Source organism: Talpa occidentalis, unplaced genomic scaffold (genome assembly GCF_014898055.3).
Source record: "Talpa occidentalis isolate TD23 unplaced genomic scaffold, MPIMG_talOcc4v2.1 talOcc4.5, whole genome shotgun sequence".
NCBI lineage: Eukaryota > Metazoa > Chordata > Mammalia > Eulipotyphla > Talpidae > Talpa > Talpa occidentalis.
In genome coordinates, this window is record NW_023604861.1 from 363,344 (window position 1) to 379,686 (window position 16,343).

The 16,343-nt window shown below is 70.1% G+C and overlaps 1 protein-coding gene across 1 annotated transcript in view; it reads right to left on the minus strand.

The window, feature by feature from the left end:
• The window catches only part of MCF2L (MCF.2 cell line derived transforming sequence like), a 35,526-nt gene that overhangs the window by 12,227 nt on the left and 6,956 nt on the right, over window positions 1-16,343 (minus strand). The window contains exons 2-5 of the mRNA XM_037528674.2: window positions 11,573-11,656; window positions 9,598-9,712; window positions 4,891-4,981; window positions 990-1,109 (exon numbers count right to left, since the gene is read on the minus strand). Coding sequence (XP_037384571.1) covers window positions 990-1,109; window positions 4,891-4,981; window positions 9,598-9,712; window positions 11,573-11,648 — 402 coding nt within the window. The 5' untranslated portion in view covers window positions 11,649-11,656. The remainder of the gene's footprint in view (window positions 1-989; window positions 1,110-4,890; window positions 4,982-9,597; window positions 9,713-11,572; window positions 11,657-16,343) is intronic.

Here is a 16,343-nt window from a genome sequence, read left to right on the forward strand (position 1 = left end):
TGCGCCGCAAGGACACCCCTGAGCAGGCCCTCTGCGGCTGCCGCACCCCACTCGCCGTCCGCCTCCCGGGACTGGCCCCACAGCGGGGGCGAACAGGCCGTGTCCTGCGGGCAGATGGCCCTTGTGGCCTGTGAGGCGGGGCCAGGTGAGTGACCACACGGGCTGGCTTGTGTGTCTGTGGCTCCCGCCCTTCTGCAGCCACTCTGTTCACCATCTCCACGGGGCCAGGCCCTGGGACAGCTGGTGAGTGTGGCTTCCGCGGCCACCAACCCAGACTTTGGTGGCCGTGACCTCTGCCAACACCAGGAGAGGCTGGACACAAGGAAGCCTCACGGGCCTGGGGGCCCAGCCCTCACACGGTGGCCGTTTCCAGCCCAGCCGGGCCGCTCTGCGGGCTATCCCCGCTGCCTCGGGAAACGGACACTTGGAAACGAGCTTCTCGGATGCCCGGGGCTGTGGGCCCCAGTTGCCCAGGCCCTGGGACCTGGAGGCCAGTGGTGTCCTCCCGGGGCCCTGGCTGGGCGGGCAGCTGAGACCTGCACACTCAGGATGCGGGGCCCCCCCCTCCAGACAGGATTCCAGGGCCTCTGGCTGGGCCTGGCCCAACCCGCCCAGCCTCTTTGAGCAGAGAGGTCACTGCTGGGCTCCAGTGCCGCCAGCAGCCACCGAGCTCCCTGGGGAAGGTGGGGCAGGCCCGAGGGGCTACTCAGCGGTGCTTATGGGACAGGGCTGCGTCAGGAGCTGCGGGCGAGGCCCTCCTGCCACGCCTGGGCACACGCCCACTGCTGCCCAGCTGGCAGCCCAACCAGTCCACTCGGAGGCGGCCTCCTGTCCTTCAGCCTGGCCCTGAGGAAGCTCTGGCGCTCTGTGGCTGGGGGCGCAGCGGCTGCGCTTGCTCAGTGTGGGGGCCGAGGACTGTGCTGGGCCTGCCATAGGAAGGAAGCCCCTCCTGACGGGTGCAGGCTGCGGCCTCCGCGGGGCACACTCACCGGCACCTTCATCCTGAAGTCATCTCTGTTGAGCTTGAAGGCGAGCTCCGAGAGCGTCCTCTGGAGGAAGCCCGTGGGCCGCAGGACGAGCACCAGCTGCAGGTTCGCCGGGAAAGAGGCCTGCGGGGAGGGGGCGGGTCTGGGGATCCGGGCAGCCTGTGCCCAGGTGCTGTCTGCGCACCAGGACGGCCGGGGTGCGGGCCCTGGGGGACAGTGGGCACTGCAGGGCAGGCTCGGCTCCTCCCCAGTGGGACCCCGAGCCCAGGGCCTCCGCGGTCACCTCGTGGGAGACAGGAGGGGTCACCAGGTGGCCCACAGTCACCTGGTGTGAAGAAAACCCATGGGGACGCCGCAGGACCTATAGGGGGACACAGCGCCCAGCCTGGGGCGCCCGCCGCCTCCAGGCCCTGAGGGCGTGTCTGCTGCTGACCCCGGGGCCCGGTCACCGTGGACACGGAGGTGCGCAGCCTTCAGGTGCCTGGTGCCGGCTGGATGCCAGCCCTCATGTCCCCAGACCCGGCCAGGCCAGGCTTGGCAGGACCGCCCCAGGGGATGCCCCCCCGCGGGGCAGCTGGCCCATGCTCAGCTGTCTCCGCGATGGCCCCGCTGCAGCAGCTCTGGGCGGCCGGCAAAGGGGCAGCACGCGCCCCGGCCAGCCCCTCCTCCCGGCCAGCCGCCCACTTGTGCTGCGGGGACAGTGGCGGCCGCCGGCCCTGCCCCCGATGACAGGTTTTCACGATAAACAAACGCGATTTCAATGTAAACGCCGTGAGTTCGATCTCGGGGTGGGTGGTCAACCATGTGTGTTAAAAGCCGGGAAAATCCTGGAGGAAAAACACGAACGCAGTGGCAGACCCAGGCGGCGGGGCGGCGCGGGGGGGGTAAGACGGCCGCTCTGGTGCCGCTGGTCCTGGTGGGGAGACTGGCAGGCCCACAGCATCCACGGGCCTGGACTCTGGGGTCCTGCGCTGGACATGGGCTGCCTCGGCCCCACGTCCGGGACCCGCCCTGAGCTCTGCCCAAAGCCACCTTGACACGCCAGCACGACATGGCGTTTGATTCACACGCAGGGCAGCAGCCGCCTGGCCAGGGGCATCTGTCTGGTGGTGACCCGGCCCGCACCAGCGTACGTGGCACGTGTTGGTCAGCAGGGGAGAGGCCCAAGTCCGCACCAAGAGGCCGCATGCTGGGAGGCCCCTCCCCCACCTCAACCCTGGCTCCCCCCGCCCCTGCTGGCCTGACCCCCCTGCCTGGACCACCCCCAGCCTGGCTGCTCCCTGGGCTGCCCCCATCCCCGGCCTGGCCCCCCTGCCTGGAACCCCCCGGCGTGCCCCCCTCCCCGCCCTGTCCAGGGCAGGTCTGTGGAGGCTGAGGATGGGCTCTGGGCACGTAGGTCTCGACGCCTGGAGGCGTCCTCAGGGACGAGCTAGCTAAAGGCTCCGGCGCAGGAGGAGTGCGGGCAGGCAGCCTCGAAACCCAGCCCCGGCAAGGCTGCAGCCCACACCTCACCCTTCCTGCCGGGACTCTCGGCCACACGGAGGGTGTGGGCAGCCGGGTGGGTGGGGCGGGCGCCCCGTGGGCAGGAAGGCAGGCGATCAGGAGCTTCCCCTGCGGCTTCCTCGGGCGCCCTCACCATGAGCGAGCCCCTGCTGGGCGCGAGTCTCTGTCCTGAGCGCACCGCCCACTCCCCGCGGTGAGCGTCCACTGGACACCCCTCCCGTGGTCGCCGGTGCTCCGCCCTGCCTCCACCTCTGGGGTACGCCCACCCCCAGGACAACTCCTCCCTTCCCAATGCTGCCGCCTCTGCCAGGAAGCCCTCCGCAGAGCGCCCTGCTCCTCCATCTGCAGTGCCACATGCCCGCCCTCCAGCGACAGGTGCACAGTGGGGCCTCAGGTGCTGAAGCAGGCTGCTTTGCCACGGAGGGCATCTTTCCCAGGTGACTGAGAATCCCGGACCCCTGGGGTCCTGCGTTTCATGACTTTTCTGCAGACAGACCTGCAGAGGCAGCACCAGCTCCGCAGGCCAGACCCCTGCCCTGCCCCTGCAGGCCCAGAGTGACCCGCACGGCTGTTCCCTGCGCAGCCCAGGCGCAGCCAGACACAGGCACACGCCACAGCTGAAGCCCAAGTGCCAGCACGAACACACCCACTCACACACGCACACACCTACACCCACTCACGCGTGCCCACACATACCCACTCACATGCGAGCACACACACGCACCCACACACGCGCGCGCACGGCAGGTGGGACCCAGAGGAGGGTGCCCAGGAGCCTGGCTGGCCGCCCTCGCCACCTGCACTGACCACGCCCACGGACGGCGCTCCCGGCGTGGACCCGTCCCCTCTGCGCTCTTGGGGCCTGTCCCCGCCAGGGCTGGCTCGATGCAGCTGTGAGGCTAATTTAGGAACTGGGCGTTGGCGCCTCCAGAGCCTGGTCTTTCTATCCAAGCCGAGCTGCAGCATCCAAAAAAGAAAACAGGAACACCCCAAATCCAGGCAGCCGGCGCACGAGACAGCCTGCGTGGCACTAAGAATAGCCCGGCTCCCAGTAGCGCCCCGCGCCGAGCCCCACAGAGACGCCTCTGGGTGCCAGGGAGGAGCTCCAGGCCACTTGTGGGGGCACCAGCGCATCCTCACCTTCCGACCCTTGCAGTCCCGGCCCCTGTGGACACCAGGTGGTCACTGTCCCAAGGTCCCCGCCACCCCAGGGAAAGGCAGGGACGCCGCCTGCGTCCTGAAGCCCGTGTATCAGCTCTGGCCCTGCCCAGGCCCACGCGCACCCTCCCAGCCCAGAGCTGAGAGGGGATCCTTCTGGCCTTCCTGGGCAGCCAGCCCCGCTGAGCCCTGGGGAGCCGCCCCGTGGGGCACACATAGGCTGACCGTGCACCTGCACCTGGACCCCCACCCACATTCCTGGGAGGCCCGACGCCCGCAACCCTCCAGGCGGCTGTGCAGCTCCAGCACTAGGCACGCGGGCCGAGGAGGGAACTCTGGGCGCAGATGCCACCAGGCGCCCATGGTGGAAACACTCGGGGGTGTTCGGGGGGGTGCTGAGCTCCAAGCCTCATGGCCGTGGAAAGCCTGCGTGGGCCTGTGGTGCCAAGGTGCTGTCCAGTTCCGATTTCACAAGACGGCTTTGCAGGAGAGCCAAGTCCCTTCACAGCCCCCCACCCTGGCCAGCCCGGGACCACCCGTGGCAGTTCTGCGTGTGGTCAGATCTCAGGGTCACTGCAGCTTTTAAAAATAACTTCTGCATTTCTAACAAGTCCATCCTGGATTGGGGAGCCCCCATCTCCTATTCCTGGCCTTCTGGGGGCTGCAGGGGGCTCCGGCCAGGCCCAGGACGAGGGCCTGGCTTTAAGAGGTGGGGAGGTGGCCGGTGAGGTCCTCTGAGCCGCCCTGTGCAGACTGGCCATGAGAAGGCCAAGGCCGCTTGGAGGGCAGCACATGGGGCATCATGCAGCCTCTCCGTCCCCCCAAAGTGGTCGCTGCAGCTGGACCACCCACAGACTGGCTGACCCTGCACGGGGGCGGCCTGACAGCAGTCCTGGGCCACGGGTTCTGCTGGGAGCCAGGGATGTAGCCAGAAACCACGGGGCGCGGCCCTGCCTGGGGGGGCAGCCGCCCCCACCCCCAGACTTCCAGCCCGAACACCCCTGATACTGCAGCCTCCAGGATCCCGTCTGAGGTGGACACAGGCCCGAGCCCTCAGCCAGCGATGCCGGAAGGAACGGGCCAGCCTGGCTGGTGACGTGGTTTCAAATGACACAGGAGACGAAAGAGTTAACGCCCCACGCGCAGCCGCCCTCCAGCCGCTCAGCGGGCGCCGACCACACAGCACGCCCAGCCCTGCTCAGCGCAGGCCCGAGGACACACGCCGCCCCGCCAGGGCACTCACCGCGATCCGCAGGATGGACGCCTTCACCGAGGTCCATCTGTCCTGCCTCCGGTCTATGACCAGGATGAATCCGACACCGGCGTCCTGCAGGCTGAGCAGAGCGAGGCGGCGCGTTGGGCGCGTGGGGTGGGCGGGCGCCAAGGCCGCAGGGGCCCCTACTTGGCGCCAGCGGTGGCCGGTCCGCGCCCCGCAACCTCCTCCTGCCCCGCGCCCCTGCAGACAGACAGACGTCGCCCGTGCCGCTCACGGCCTGCCTGGCACCCGTGCCTGCCGGTCCCCGTATCCGGACAGAGCCCATCCTTCCTGGCGTCCAGGGCTGGCACAGTCAGGAGGGCCAGGCACAAAGGCAGGGGGACGCCCCCAGGATGCCCGCAGGTGCCAGCCTCTGTGGGGAGCGGAGCTGCGGCCGCCTCCTGTGTGACGGGAGGAGGCGGTGGTGTCGGCGGTGCAGCCACGCCGGGGCTGCTGGTGGAGGGGGTGTCCCTGCCCCTCTACACCGGCCGCGCCACCGCAGCCCTGAGCCCGGTGCAGGAGAGCGGGTGGGTGCTGGAGCAACGTCAGCAGGCAGCGTGGGCTGGCAGGAGGCCAGGCTGGGAAGACAGAGCGTCCCGCACGCGGGGCGGAGCCGGCCGGGGGGCTGGCGTGAAGGACACCCGCCCCCGGCTCGGAGCTGGCCACGGGCCGCCTGCTGACGGTCAGGCCAGGAGTGGCCACGGGTGCCCTGAGTCCACTCACGGCGCAGGGCCCGGCCCCAGGAGGGCCCCGCACTCCCCTCGTCTCCCAGAGCCGCCGGCAAGAGCAGGGCTGCGGGGGGAGCTTGGCTTTCTGAGCTGGGCGGAGGCTGGAGCCTCACCTCGCCCGCTGCCAGGCCTCAGCAGTCAGGCCTGGTGGCCGGGCGGGGCCAAGACCCCCGCAGTCCAAGGGGCTTCCGAAGAAGCTTTGCCGGGGTGGGTGCCAAGGGGCGAGGGCCCCAGGGGCACAGCGGCACCTCCAGGTGTCTGGAGATGCCCCACAGAGGTGACTCAGCCACAGATCGCCCCACTCCCTTGTCTGCCAGAGCGGCAGCCTGAGCCCAGCCTCCTGGGCCGCTGGGGTGGACAGCGCTGGGGTGGACAGGTATCCAGCCTGCTGTGTGCCCGGGAGGCAGGATCTTCGCTCGGCCCCCAGCTCTGCCACCCAGATGGGACCCTCACTTGAGTGAACCCAGAACATTCCCTGTGGACCTGGCAAACGTGGGCACCAGGGCAACTCCCCCCCGAGAGCTTGGAGCCCTGCTCCCCTGGGCACCGGGTCCTTAACGCCCTGGACAGCAGGGAGCCCCTGGGCCGAGAGGGCGTGGAGGGGAAAACCCCAAGCAGAGCCGTCCCCAGCATCTGAAATGTCAACACCGCGGGGACAGGTGGCGCACACAGGAGGCGATGACTCACAGGGCGCGGCCGCCCACCTGCTGCTGCGGGGAGGCCCCCTGGCTGGCTGGGACGCAGCCCCCCTAAGACCGCACAGCCCCCCTCGTTCTACCCCTCAGTGCCCGTGTGGGAGCCCGGGGAGGCAGCTGCAGGGTCCACAGCCCTCTTGCCCAGGCCAGCACCCTACACCTCTCCTGGCACTCAGGAGGTGCTGGGGCCAGCCCCGCATGCAGAAAGGGCCCATAGCCTCGCCTATGGCCCCTTGGGAACAACTCAGCAGGCACAGCGGAGGGAGCAGCTGTGGCCACTTGCTGCCCCCCACCCCAGGGAGCTAGCCCAGCAGCCTCGGGGCCACACACCCACACCCACAGCCAAGCATCCACTCGCCGCGGGGGCCACTGCCACCGCCACCACCCCCACACCCCAGCACGGGCATGGGCGGGGCCTGGAGGTCGGGCCTGCTCCTGCCCATGACCCCACTGGTAGGAGAGAGGGCACACGGGCCAGGACCCTGGGGCAATACTGCCGCTGCCACTGTGTGGGGCGACAGCTCTCGTGTGGCCCTGTGACCACAGAGGAGGCCGCTCCGGGCACCGTCTGCGATTCACCCACCGGCTGCCTCTCCAGCCAGACCCGGGCCTGGACGCCCAGCCCTGCTGCCTGCACCCGGTGACCCTGCCACAGTGGGAGCAAGCTCCCTGGCAGCACAGCTGCAGAACAGTCTACAGACGCTCCCAGCCCAGTCCCAGCACCACCAGCTGCATCTTAGGCCCGACTCGCCGTGGGGCTCACTCCCTGGCCACACCCCAGGCATCACAGAGCAGCGACAGGCGCCTACTGACTCGGAACCAAGCTGCCTCAGTGGCGGCAACGGCCTCACACCTGCCCCACCGCAGGCCAGCTCTGGCTGCGGTGCCTCGGAGCCTCCCTTTCATGCGTGGCGCTGGGGTCTCAGAGTGGACCGGTCAGGGGCAAGCTGCGAGCTGATTGGTGCGCAATGGTCCAATCAGACTTGTAGGGGGGGCCTGAAAGAGGAGGTGAGTTGGGTGGGGGTGGGGGGGTGAGGCTGAGGCCTCAGGGGAAAGAAGAACCAGCTGACCTGGAAAGAAGAAAAGCAGCGTCCAGCTGCCGACCTCGGGGAGGGGAGGAGCCGAAGCCCTCTGCAGGGCAGGGCCTCGTCCTGCCTCCAGCCCAGGAGGGAGCCCAGAGCCCGGCCCGGCGCCCCAAGAGCTGTTGTTGCTGGCGGCCCCAGCGCTCCCAGGAGCTGTGACCCTGGGGTCCCTGACCGGCCTCTGGGGGCCAGCGGTGACCGTCACGCTGGCCGGTGCGGCCCGGCGCGCTGACAGGCGGCCAGCACCCTGCCCCCGCTCCGGCGGGCACTCCGGGGGGCGGCGCGTGGGCCGCGGTGAGCTCCGTCTGCGCGCGGGAGGCAAACCCGCGGTGGCTGCTCCCGCCCGAGGCCTCGTGCAGGTGCGCGGGGCCCCGCAGACCCTGTCCTCTGGGGCCGCCCTGGGGGTGTCGTCTCGCCGCAGCGCTTGGTTTTGGGCCTGCTGGCGGCTCTTCTCTAGAGCCCCGCGGCCACCGCCCTCCCCACCCTGTCTCAGAGCAGGGACGGGCGGCCGTGACGAAGCCAGAGCCGCAGCGTGGGTGGCCGGCGGGAGGGCGGGGCACAGGGTGTGCTGGGCAGCGAGGCTGGCGGGACGTGCTTCCGGGTGGGAAGGATGTGGGCTGACCGGACGCTGCCGTCTCAGCTCTCACCTCCCCTACACACGGGGCTGGGAAGTGGCCGTCAGGGTACAAAGGCTGTCCAGGAACGCCCCCCCGGGGTGCCCCAGGAAGCCCCCATGTAACCTGGGACCCTCAGGTATGTGGGGAAGTGAGACCGACACTAGCAGTAATGGGGGGTTCGACTGGCTTTGGGGGTGATGTGGTGCAGCAGATCCCTGCACAGCAGCCCCCATTCTGCAGCCCCTGAGTCCTGCTCACCTTGTAAGTAAAAGGAAACACTTGCAGTCATTAGTAAGGATGCGGGCCTCCCTGGTGGCGCAGGGGTTAAATCTCAGCACCATGAAGCTACCCGCAGCCTCTGCAGCACGAGTTCGATCCCCGGCCAGGGAGCTCCCCACAGGGCGCAGCAGACTCTCCTGTCTCCCCGCTGCTCCCCTCAGCAGCGGATCTCAGTAGATCCACCTGGTCTGCTCCCTGCTGTCTGTGGGGAGTCCTCTCATCCCCCCACCTCTGGCCTGCACCCCAGCTCTTATATGCGTAAATAAAAGTAAATCTTAGGGCCTCCCTGGTGGCGCAGCGGTTGAGCGCTGGGTTGTGAAGCTGCCCGCAGCCTCTGCAGCGCTGGTTCGATCCCCGGCTGCTCCCCGGCCACCGGAGGAGGGTCCCCCATGGCGCGCAGACCTCTCCTGCCGCCCGCTGCTCCCCTCAGCAGTGTCCTTCGGTCCTTCTGCCTGCTCTGCTCCCCGCTCTGGCTCTGGTGAATTCTCTCACCCTCCCGCGCTTCTGACTGTGCCCAGTGCTTGTATAAATAAATAAATAAATAAATAAATAAATAAATTTAAAAAAAAAGATTAAATCTTACCAAAAAAACCATAAGGAAAGGACACGGGGAGGGGCACTGCGGGGGCACCTCAGGGAAGGGGTACACTGGGGGAGCCCCTGGGAACTGCATGTGCCTCTGTGGTACCCACAGGCTTCCCCAGTGCTGTGCTCCACAGTGTATGCCCATTTGTGGGGTGCACGTGGTCCAAGGGCAGGAGCCGTGCATCTGCCTGGCAGCTGGTGGGTGCAGAGGCCCCTCCGTGATGGCCCTGCCGGCTGGGATTGTCCTCCGGGGCACGCAAGGCCAGCGGGTCCCCACAGCCAATTAAGGCCCGGGCGGCAAGACAGCTTCTCAGGAAAAGCCAGGGCTGGTGACTCAGTGCTGGCCATGAGTCCAAGGCCCCAGCCCCAGGGGGTCTGGGAGCTCAAGCTGCTGGAGGCCCTGTCCTCTGCGGGTGGACAGAGAGGGCCTCAGCCCAAGCAGCTGTGTCCTGTGAGGACCGCCCAGTGCTCGGCATCCCCACCCCCACTGCCAGGTGAGCTCCCCCGTCTCGGCTGGTCTCTCCTCCCCTCGTGTCCTAACTGCACGCCCCGACGTCCCAACCACCCGCGCCAAGGCGGCTGCAGGGTGGTGGCGTTGGTCACCAGGCGGTGTCCCCGGCGGGCAGCCCCAGGGGCACAGCCTGAGCCCTGCCGTCCGCCCCAGCGGCCGGGGTCATTGAGGCCCCCGCAGGGCCGCGGCAGCGCGTACCTGGGGATGCTGGTCAGGTAGGTCAGCACGTTCTGGAACTCCTTGTCGGCGACCTCGCTGAAGGCGGGGTAGTCGGGGAAGGTGATGACCGGGCTGCCGTCCTGCCCGCGCCCGCCTGCGGAGAGCGAGGTCTCAGGGCCTGAGGGGCGGCCCACCCGGCCCTGCCAGGGCGCCGCCCGCCCCCACCCTGCCCTGCCCAGCTAGCCTCACCCCCACCCAGCCCCAGCCCAGTCGCCAGCCCCCCAGCAGCTCCGCCCCTGCCCAACTAGCCCCGCCCCCACCCAGCCCAGGCCCGCCCCAACGGGGCGCGAGAGGCTCCAGACAGGCCGAGTCCTCCCTGCAAGGGAGTCCCTGGCCTGAGTCCGACGAGAGGCGCACGGGTGCGGGGCGTCTGGGCAGAGCGCAGTCACCTCAACTGCCTCTCCGGGGTGGGCAGCCACGGGCCTGCGCGCCTTCCAGGCCGCTCTGCGTTTCCCTGCAGCCTGAGGCCACGTCGGGGGCCTGAGCAGGCACCTGCTTTATGGACCAGCTGCCCAGGGCGAGCCCCAGTCCCACGGCGGGAGGGGAGGGGACGGGTGGCAGAGGGGCCCTTGCAGGGAGGACCAGCCAAGACCCGGCAGCAGGCAGGCAGCAGCGGCGCCGCCCCAAGGCTGGCTGACCCCAGACAACCTGCGGAAGCGGCACCAGGAATGGAGGCAGCGCCCGGGCTGGCAGGGTCAGCGGCTGGCAGTGCGCCTCTCCAACCCGGAGCCTGACCCTCCCTGCCTGGCCCGAGTCCTCCTGGATGCCTGTGCTGACCCCTCAGCTGCAGCAGGAGTGACGCCGCCAGACCCCGGGCTGCGCTGGAGCCACAGGGGACCCCCGGAGCCAGAAGCGGTCTCCTGGACACTGGCCATCACAGGCTGCAGCGGCCCTGTGGCCACCACGGCCGCTAGGAACGGGGACTAGCCCCTCGCAGGGGCCTGAGATTCGGAGGGGGATGGATGCCCCTGCCAATCCAGCTAGCCTGAGGGGGTGCCGCCCGAGACAGCCAGCCCCAGGGCAGGAGCCAACTCCCCAGGCCTCCTGAGTCCCGAGGACAGTGAACAAGCAAAGCGGCTTGTGGGGCTGCATGCGGGCAGCTAGGACACAGCTGTGTGTCCGGGCACCCGTGGGCCCCTCCACCCAGTCCTCAGACGGTCCCACCACAGGGCAGGGTCCCTGGGAAGTGGCCATGGCAGCCTGGCTGCCTGGAGCCCCACATGGTGGGACGGGACAGGGAATGAGGCGCTGCAGTGTGGGGCTCCTCACCCCGCAGAGCAGCGAGCCAGGGTGGGCGAGGCTGTGGGGGGCCTGGAGGGAGGCTGGACTGGGAGCCTGCCAGGATGGGCCTCAGTGCTGGCCGCCTGGAGCTCTCACCCTTGCGGCCCGGCCCCCATGCATGTCGGCGGCTCCCCAGGCACAGGCCAGTCCCCTCCGCTGGAGTCAAGGCCTCACGGGCAAAGTGGGCGGCCTCAGCTGACCCTGCGCGCCAGCCTGAGGATGGGACTCCCGGGAAGAGTCAGTTACCTGACAGCACTGCAGGGCGATGCCAGACGCGCCAGCGCTGGCCACAGCCGGGTGCCCAGGCGGCCGGCCAGGCCTGGACCTGGGGAGGCATGGCCACCGGGGGCTGCAGTCCAGGCCTCCTCCAGAGGACAGGCGCAGAAGCCTGGATGCTGCAGGACGAGCCTGCCCAGGCCTCCCCTTGATGTGCCGCGGGAGGAACAGCTAGACCCCGGGAGCCTGAAGCCTTGAGTGCTGGGGCCGAGCTAGCCAGGCCCCGACTGGCCTCCAGCATGAGCAAGCCACGGCCTTGGTCCCTGACTGAGCCCAAGGCAGGCCGCGTCCATGGCTGCTCCAGGCCCCCACACGAGGGCGGACGGCCTTGGCCAGAGACCAGGAAGGCCAGGCCAGCCTGGGCGCCCCCTCCCTGCCGGCCGCGGCCCCGGCTCACCTGACAGGTAGGCGAAGCGCTTCTTCAGCTGGTCCTGGATGTCGGCCGCGCACAGCGGGGTCACGTCCTGGTGCATGATCTCATCTGCAGGAGAGCAGACGGGTCACCGGGCAGCACAGCACAGCGTGAGCCCGTCCCTGTGCAGAGGGGGCTTCCAAGCGCAGCGGCCGCAACAGGGACCCACGACAGGCGGCTGCAGGGGAGGGCGAGGGTCCTGCGGGTGCTGGGAGCTGGACACGGCCGGGGGGGCCGGCGCCGCACACAGCCCTGCAGGACACCCCCTGAGGCCCCACCATGTCCGGGGCGTCCGGCGCCTGCCCCGCCGCCCCCCACTGCCGGGGGAATGCCTGCCGGGAGGGGCCTGCCACATCCCTAGACATGCAGGCGGGGGTCTGCGCCCCAAATACATGCGGGGCAGGTCACGTCTGGGCTGCAAGCCTGGCTGACACCAAGCGCAGCGGCTCCCCTGAGCGGGCGCGGGGCATGCGGCGAGGGGGTGCAGCTGTGGGCACTGGATCTGGGCCTGCCTGGGGGCAGCAGCCAGGAGCAGGACAAGACCCTGGGGGGCCCATCCTGCCCACTGGCGTCCCAGCCGGGGTCCCAGGGGGCCGGAGCAAGCGGCTGGCCCGGGACGTGTTGTCGCAGACGGAAAGGAGCGGCGGGGTGGAAGGTCCGAGAGGGGCGTTTCTGCGAGAGATCCACCTCCCTCAGCCGGGCTGGTCTGCTCCGTGGGGTCCGGGCGGCGCATGAGGGGACAGAGATGGAGGGAGGGTGGAGGAGGGAGGGTTGGGGGAGGGGTGTGGGGAGACTCTGGCCCGGGAGGCCCATGTGCCGGGTTCTGGCGTGGCCCCCGGCGCTCCCGCCGGCTCCTGCCCCAGCTTGAGCAGAGAACAGAGACGCAGCCACTGGCCCCGGGACAGGGAGAGCCCGCGCGACACATGGCCTAGAGGAGACCGCAAGGCCTGGGGGGAGCCTGGGGCCGGAGCTAGAGCCGCTGCTGGGGGCCGGGCCTCGGAGTGGGCGGGGCAGGCGGCCTCCCGGGGCGGGCGCTGACGCCTCTGTGTCCCAGCAGCCTCCCCGGGGACTGGCTCCTCGGGGCCAGGTTAGTCTGAGATCTGAGCCTCATGCCGAGCCAACCCCATCCCCGCACCAGCACCGCCCACACTTACAGAGCCCCGAGATCATGCTGCACCTGGCCCTGGGGCTCCCCAGCTCTGGGGGTGTCACCCACCCTGGGGCTCCCCACTCTGGGGAGTGTCCAGGTGTTGCCACCGAACAGCTCGGGTTTCGCACCGCTGACAAGGTGCTCACTGGACACAGCCTCCGTGGGCCTTGGCAGCGGCCCCCACCATCTGGACAAAGGCTTCAGAACCGGACCCTCCACACCGGAAGTTGCCCCCACCAAGCCTGGGGCGGACGGCCTGTCCAGGACCTGCCCTGGGTCGCACCTGGACACACACCTGGTGACCAAGGCACGGCAATAAGCCCCCAGAGGGGCGCCCACCTGCACAGCGGCCACACCATGCCTCCTGCCGCATGAGCCCTTCCTGGGCGTGGGCAGCGCCGGCTGCAGTCGGTCAGGCCGTCCTCCCACTGCCTGCCCACCCCCCACCGCGCCGCTGCCAGCCTCAGCCAGAACAAAGAGCCTGCAGGGATCAGGGCCTTTGGCCGGGGCCGGGACCACGGGTTGGCGGCCCCACCTGGAGGACCTCCGCAGGCTCCACGGGAACCACCACGCCCAGCGCCCGCCCGGCCCTCACCTAGGCCTCATGCCCGGCAGGAAGCCCATGGGTGTTCAGGGGAGTCCCAGCCCCGTGCAGCCCTGTGGCCGCGAGTGCATCAGGAAGAGGCTGGACCGAGTGGGGGGAGCGTGGTGGGGTGCATGGCGAGCTGCAGCATCTTCACATGGACCTCGGAGGGCCCTGCCCACTCCTCCCTGGGCCCCGGCGCCCGCCTCAGCCCGGTGGCAGCCCAGCCTCCTCGTGCACACGCCCACAGGTCCCTGGCTCCGCCTGGGCCCCTCCCTGCACCTGAGCACCGGGTCCTGCCCGCCCCAGGCAGCCCCCAGACCCACAACCAGACACGGCAGCTGCGTGGCAATTCCCGTGGCCGTGGCCCCGTCCATCTGCCGGCCAGCAGGCTAGGGGCTCCTCCGTGCCAGCCGCCAGTGCCCGGCGGGCTGCAGGGCCCGCACAGCATGCGATGGGGGTTCTGAGCTGGCGGGGGACCCGGGGGAGCTTGTTAAGGCAGCCTTAGACCTGGGGCTGCGCTGAGGTGCTAACAAGCTCCTAGGGCGCTGCTTGAGGCCCGCAGAGGGCGGAAGCCAGGGCAGGGACCCACAGCCCAGTGACCACAGGCACGCCACCCTGCGAGCTGGCACGCCGGGCGCCTCTGGCTGTGGGAGCATTGGAGCCCCCAGGCTGGCCCCACACCTGTGGGGGAAGAGGGGGCCAATGCCCCACCTGCCCGGGGTGGGTGTGCCTGCCTCCTGGGCCCAGCTGCAGGCGTGAACTCCGTCTCCCCACACACTTGCGTGGGGCTCGGGCAGTGAGGCCCCAGGCCTCTCTCAGGCTGCAGCCCAGAGCCGGCTGTGGGGTGCCAGCCTCCAGCCCAGGGCCATGGCGGACGCACCTGACTGTGAACAGCCTCAGGGTGCCCAGCGGGCAGGGTGGGGCAGTAGGTGGGTGCTGGAGGGGGCTGCTGGGATGGCGGGGATCCGTCTGCCCTGGCCGGAAAAGCTGGCCCAGCCTGGGACGCAGAAGTGGGGCCAGGACACACTGAGGGGCCAGTTCCAGACCAGACCTCCCAGCAGGTACCTGGTGCAAATGGCGCCCCAAGTTAAAAAGCCCCCAAAACAGTATAAAACAGCCTCGACCCGCCTGGGGCCAGACAGCGCCCTGCAGCCGGGGCCTTTCTGCCCTCCACTGTTTCCGGCGGCTCCTCTCACCCCGCACCTCCCGCTCACCCCGAGATTTCCCCCACAGCAGCCGAGGGGCGCCCTAGGAGGCCCAGCCGTGGCCACTTGTACACAGCGGGATGGGGCCTCCTGCTGGGGGCCGGCCGCTCCCGCAGCTCTTGCCCCGGGCACCTCGTGCCGCCCACCGATGTTCCAGGCCCAGGGCGGTGGCCCCCAAGCTCCGGCTCATGTGCCACCAACAGCACAGCACCGGCCGCGGACGGCGGCTCCTCCTCTGACCCACCATCCGAAGAGGTGCGGGGGCCTCCTGGCCCACCCACCCCATGCCCCGCCGCCATGGCACGCAGCTGACCCAAGTGGTCAGCTCGTGGCTGAGGGGCCGGACCTGACACAGTTCCTGTGGTCAGCACCATAGGGCGAGGGCTGTCCCGGCAGCGGTGGGTCGGTGCTTCCTGCCCGAGAGAAGGTGTGCAGCCGAGGGACAGAGGGCCAGACGGACAGACAGACGCCGGGCGGGCGCCTGAGGCCAGGCCGCCACTTCCCTGACCGTTCCGCCCGGGGCTGCGGGACCGTCCTCCGCCCCCGCCACCTCCCCTCCTCCACCCCGCTCGGCCCAGGCCCTGCCCAGCACACTCTTCCCTGCGTCCCCACACCCGCCGACCGCTCCGGTCGCCACTGGGGAGACGGCCGGCGCCCGGCCAGGCTGCGAGGCCCTCAGCCTCTCCACGGGGGCTCAGCCTGCCCCAGGCCAGGAGAGCCCCGGCCGGCTCCGGGGTGAGGGAGGCACCAGGCGGGAGCCTGCAGGTGATCCGGCACCGCGGCCAGGGCTGCTGCTCCGGGAAGCCCGCCCCGCCCGCCACCCGGGCCAGCCCAGGGGCCGCCCTCCCGGGGCTGCGCCGACTCACCCTCGGCGGCAGAGAGCAGCCAGGAGCACCACTCCGAGTAGAGGAAGTAGCGCTTCATCTCCGCCACGGAGATGCGGGCCGCACGGCCGTCCCCCATGGCTGCCGCCCGGCCCCGGCCACCCTGTGGCCGCATGGCCCGTTCCCTCCCGCGCGGACTTTGCCCCCTCCTTCCGCGCGAGGGCCAGCGCCTCGGCTTCGCCTCCCAGAGACCAGGATGAGGCATCCAGCGGCGGTCACTCCCAGGCCGCGGCTCCGCTCCGCCCGCTGTGTACACAGTCGGCCGCCAGCTGTTGGCCGGGGCGGGGGCGGGGGGCGGCCTGGGGGGCAGCCTGCCACGGCACCAGGACCCCCGCCCCACGACAGAGGCCCAAAGCCACGGGGCCCGCTCACGGGGGGGCCATGAGCCCCGAGTGCACCCGGCCTGCACGCCCCTTCCCCAGCTGGGCTCCGGGCAGGTGAGACGCCGGAAACTGCAGGTGGAGGCACGTCTGGGAGTCGGGGACAGGGCGGGAGGCCCCTCGCGCTCTTCATCCACGTTAAGGTGCCCCTGGGGGCTCCCAGAGCCCAGGCCCCCCCCCCCCGCAGTACCTACGTCACGGCCATGCCAGCCCGTGCCCCGCCACGGGGTCTGGATAGGCCCCCATGCTGTGCTCAGAGTTCAAGGCGGCAGCAGCATTGGCACCCCATCTGCTGGGCCAGCTCGCCCCCCGACCAGTCCAAGCTGCTTGGACCCGTGGGGCTCTGAGGGTGGGGCCGGGTGAAGGAACCCCTCAGAGACCCCAGCTCTGGGGCCCCAAAAAGGCGGCCCCTTCCCTGGCCTGGGGTGACGGGGCGTGGGGGGTGGGAAGCAGAAGCAGTGACGCCCACCAAACTGCCTCCTGGACAACAGCAGATTCCTTCGGCCCTCAAAGCTTGCCACCCACAAGCTGACTCAAGCCCCACAGCGAGC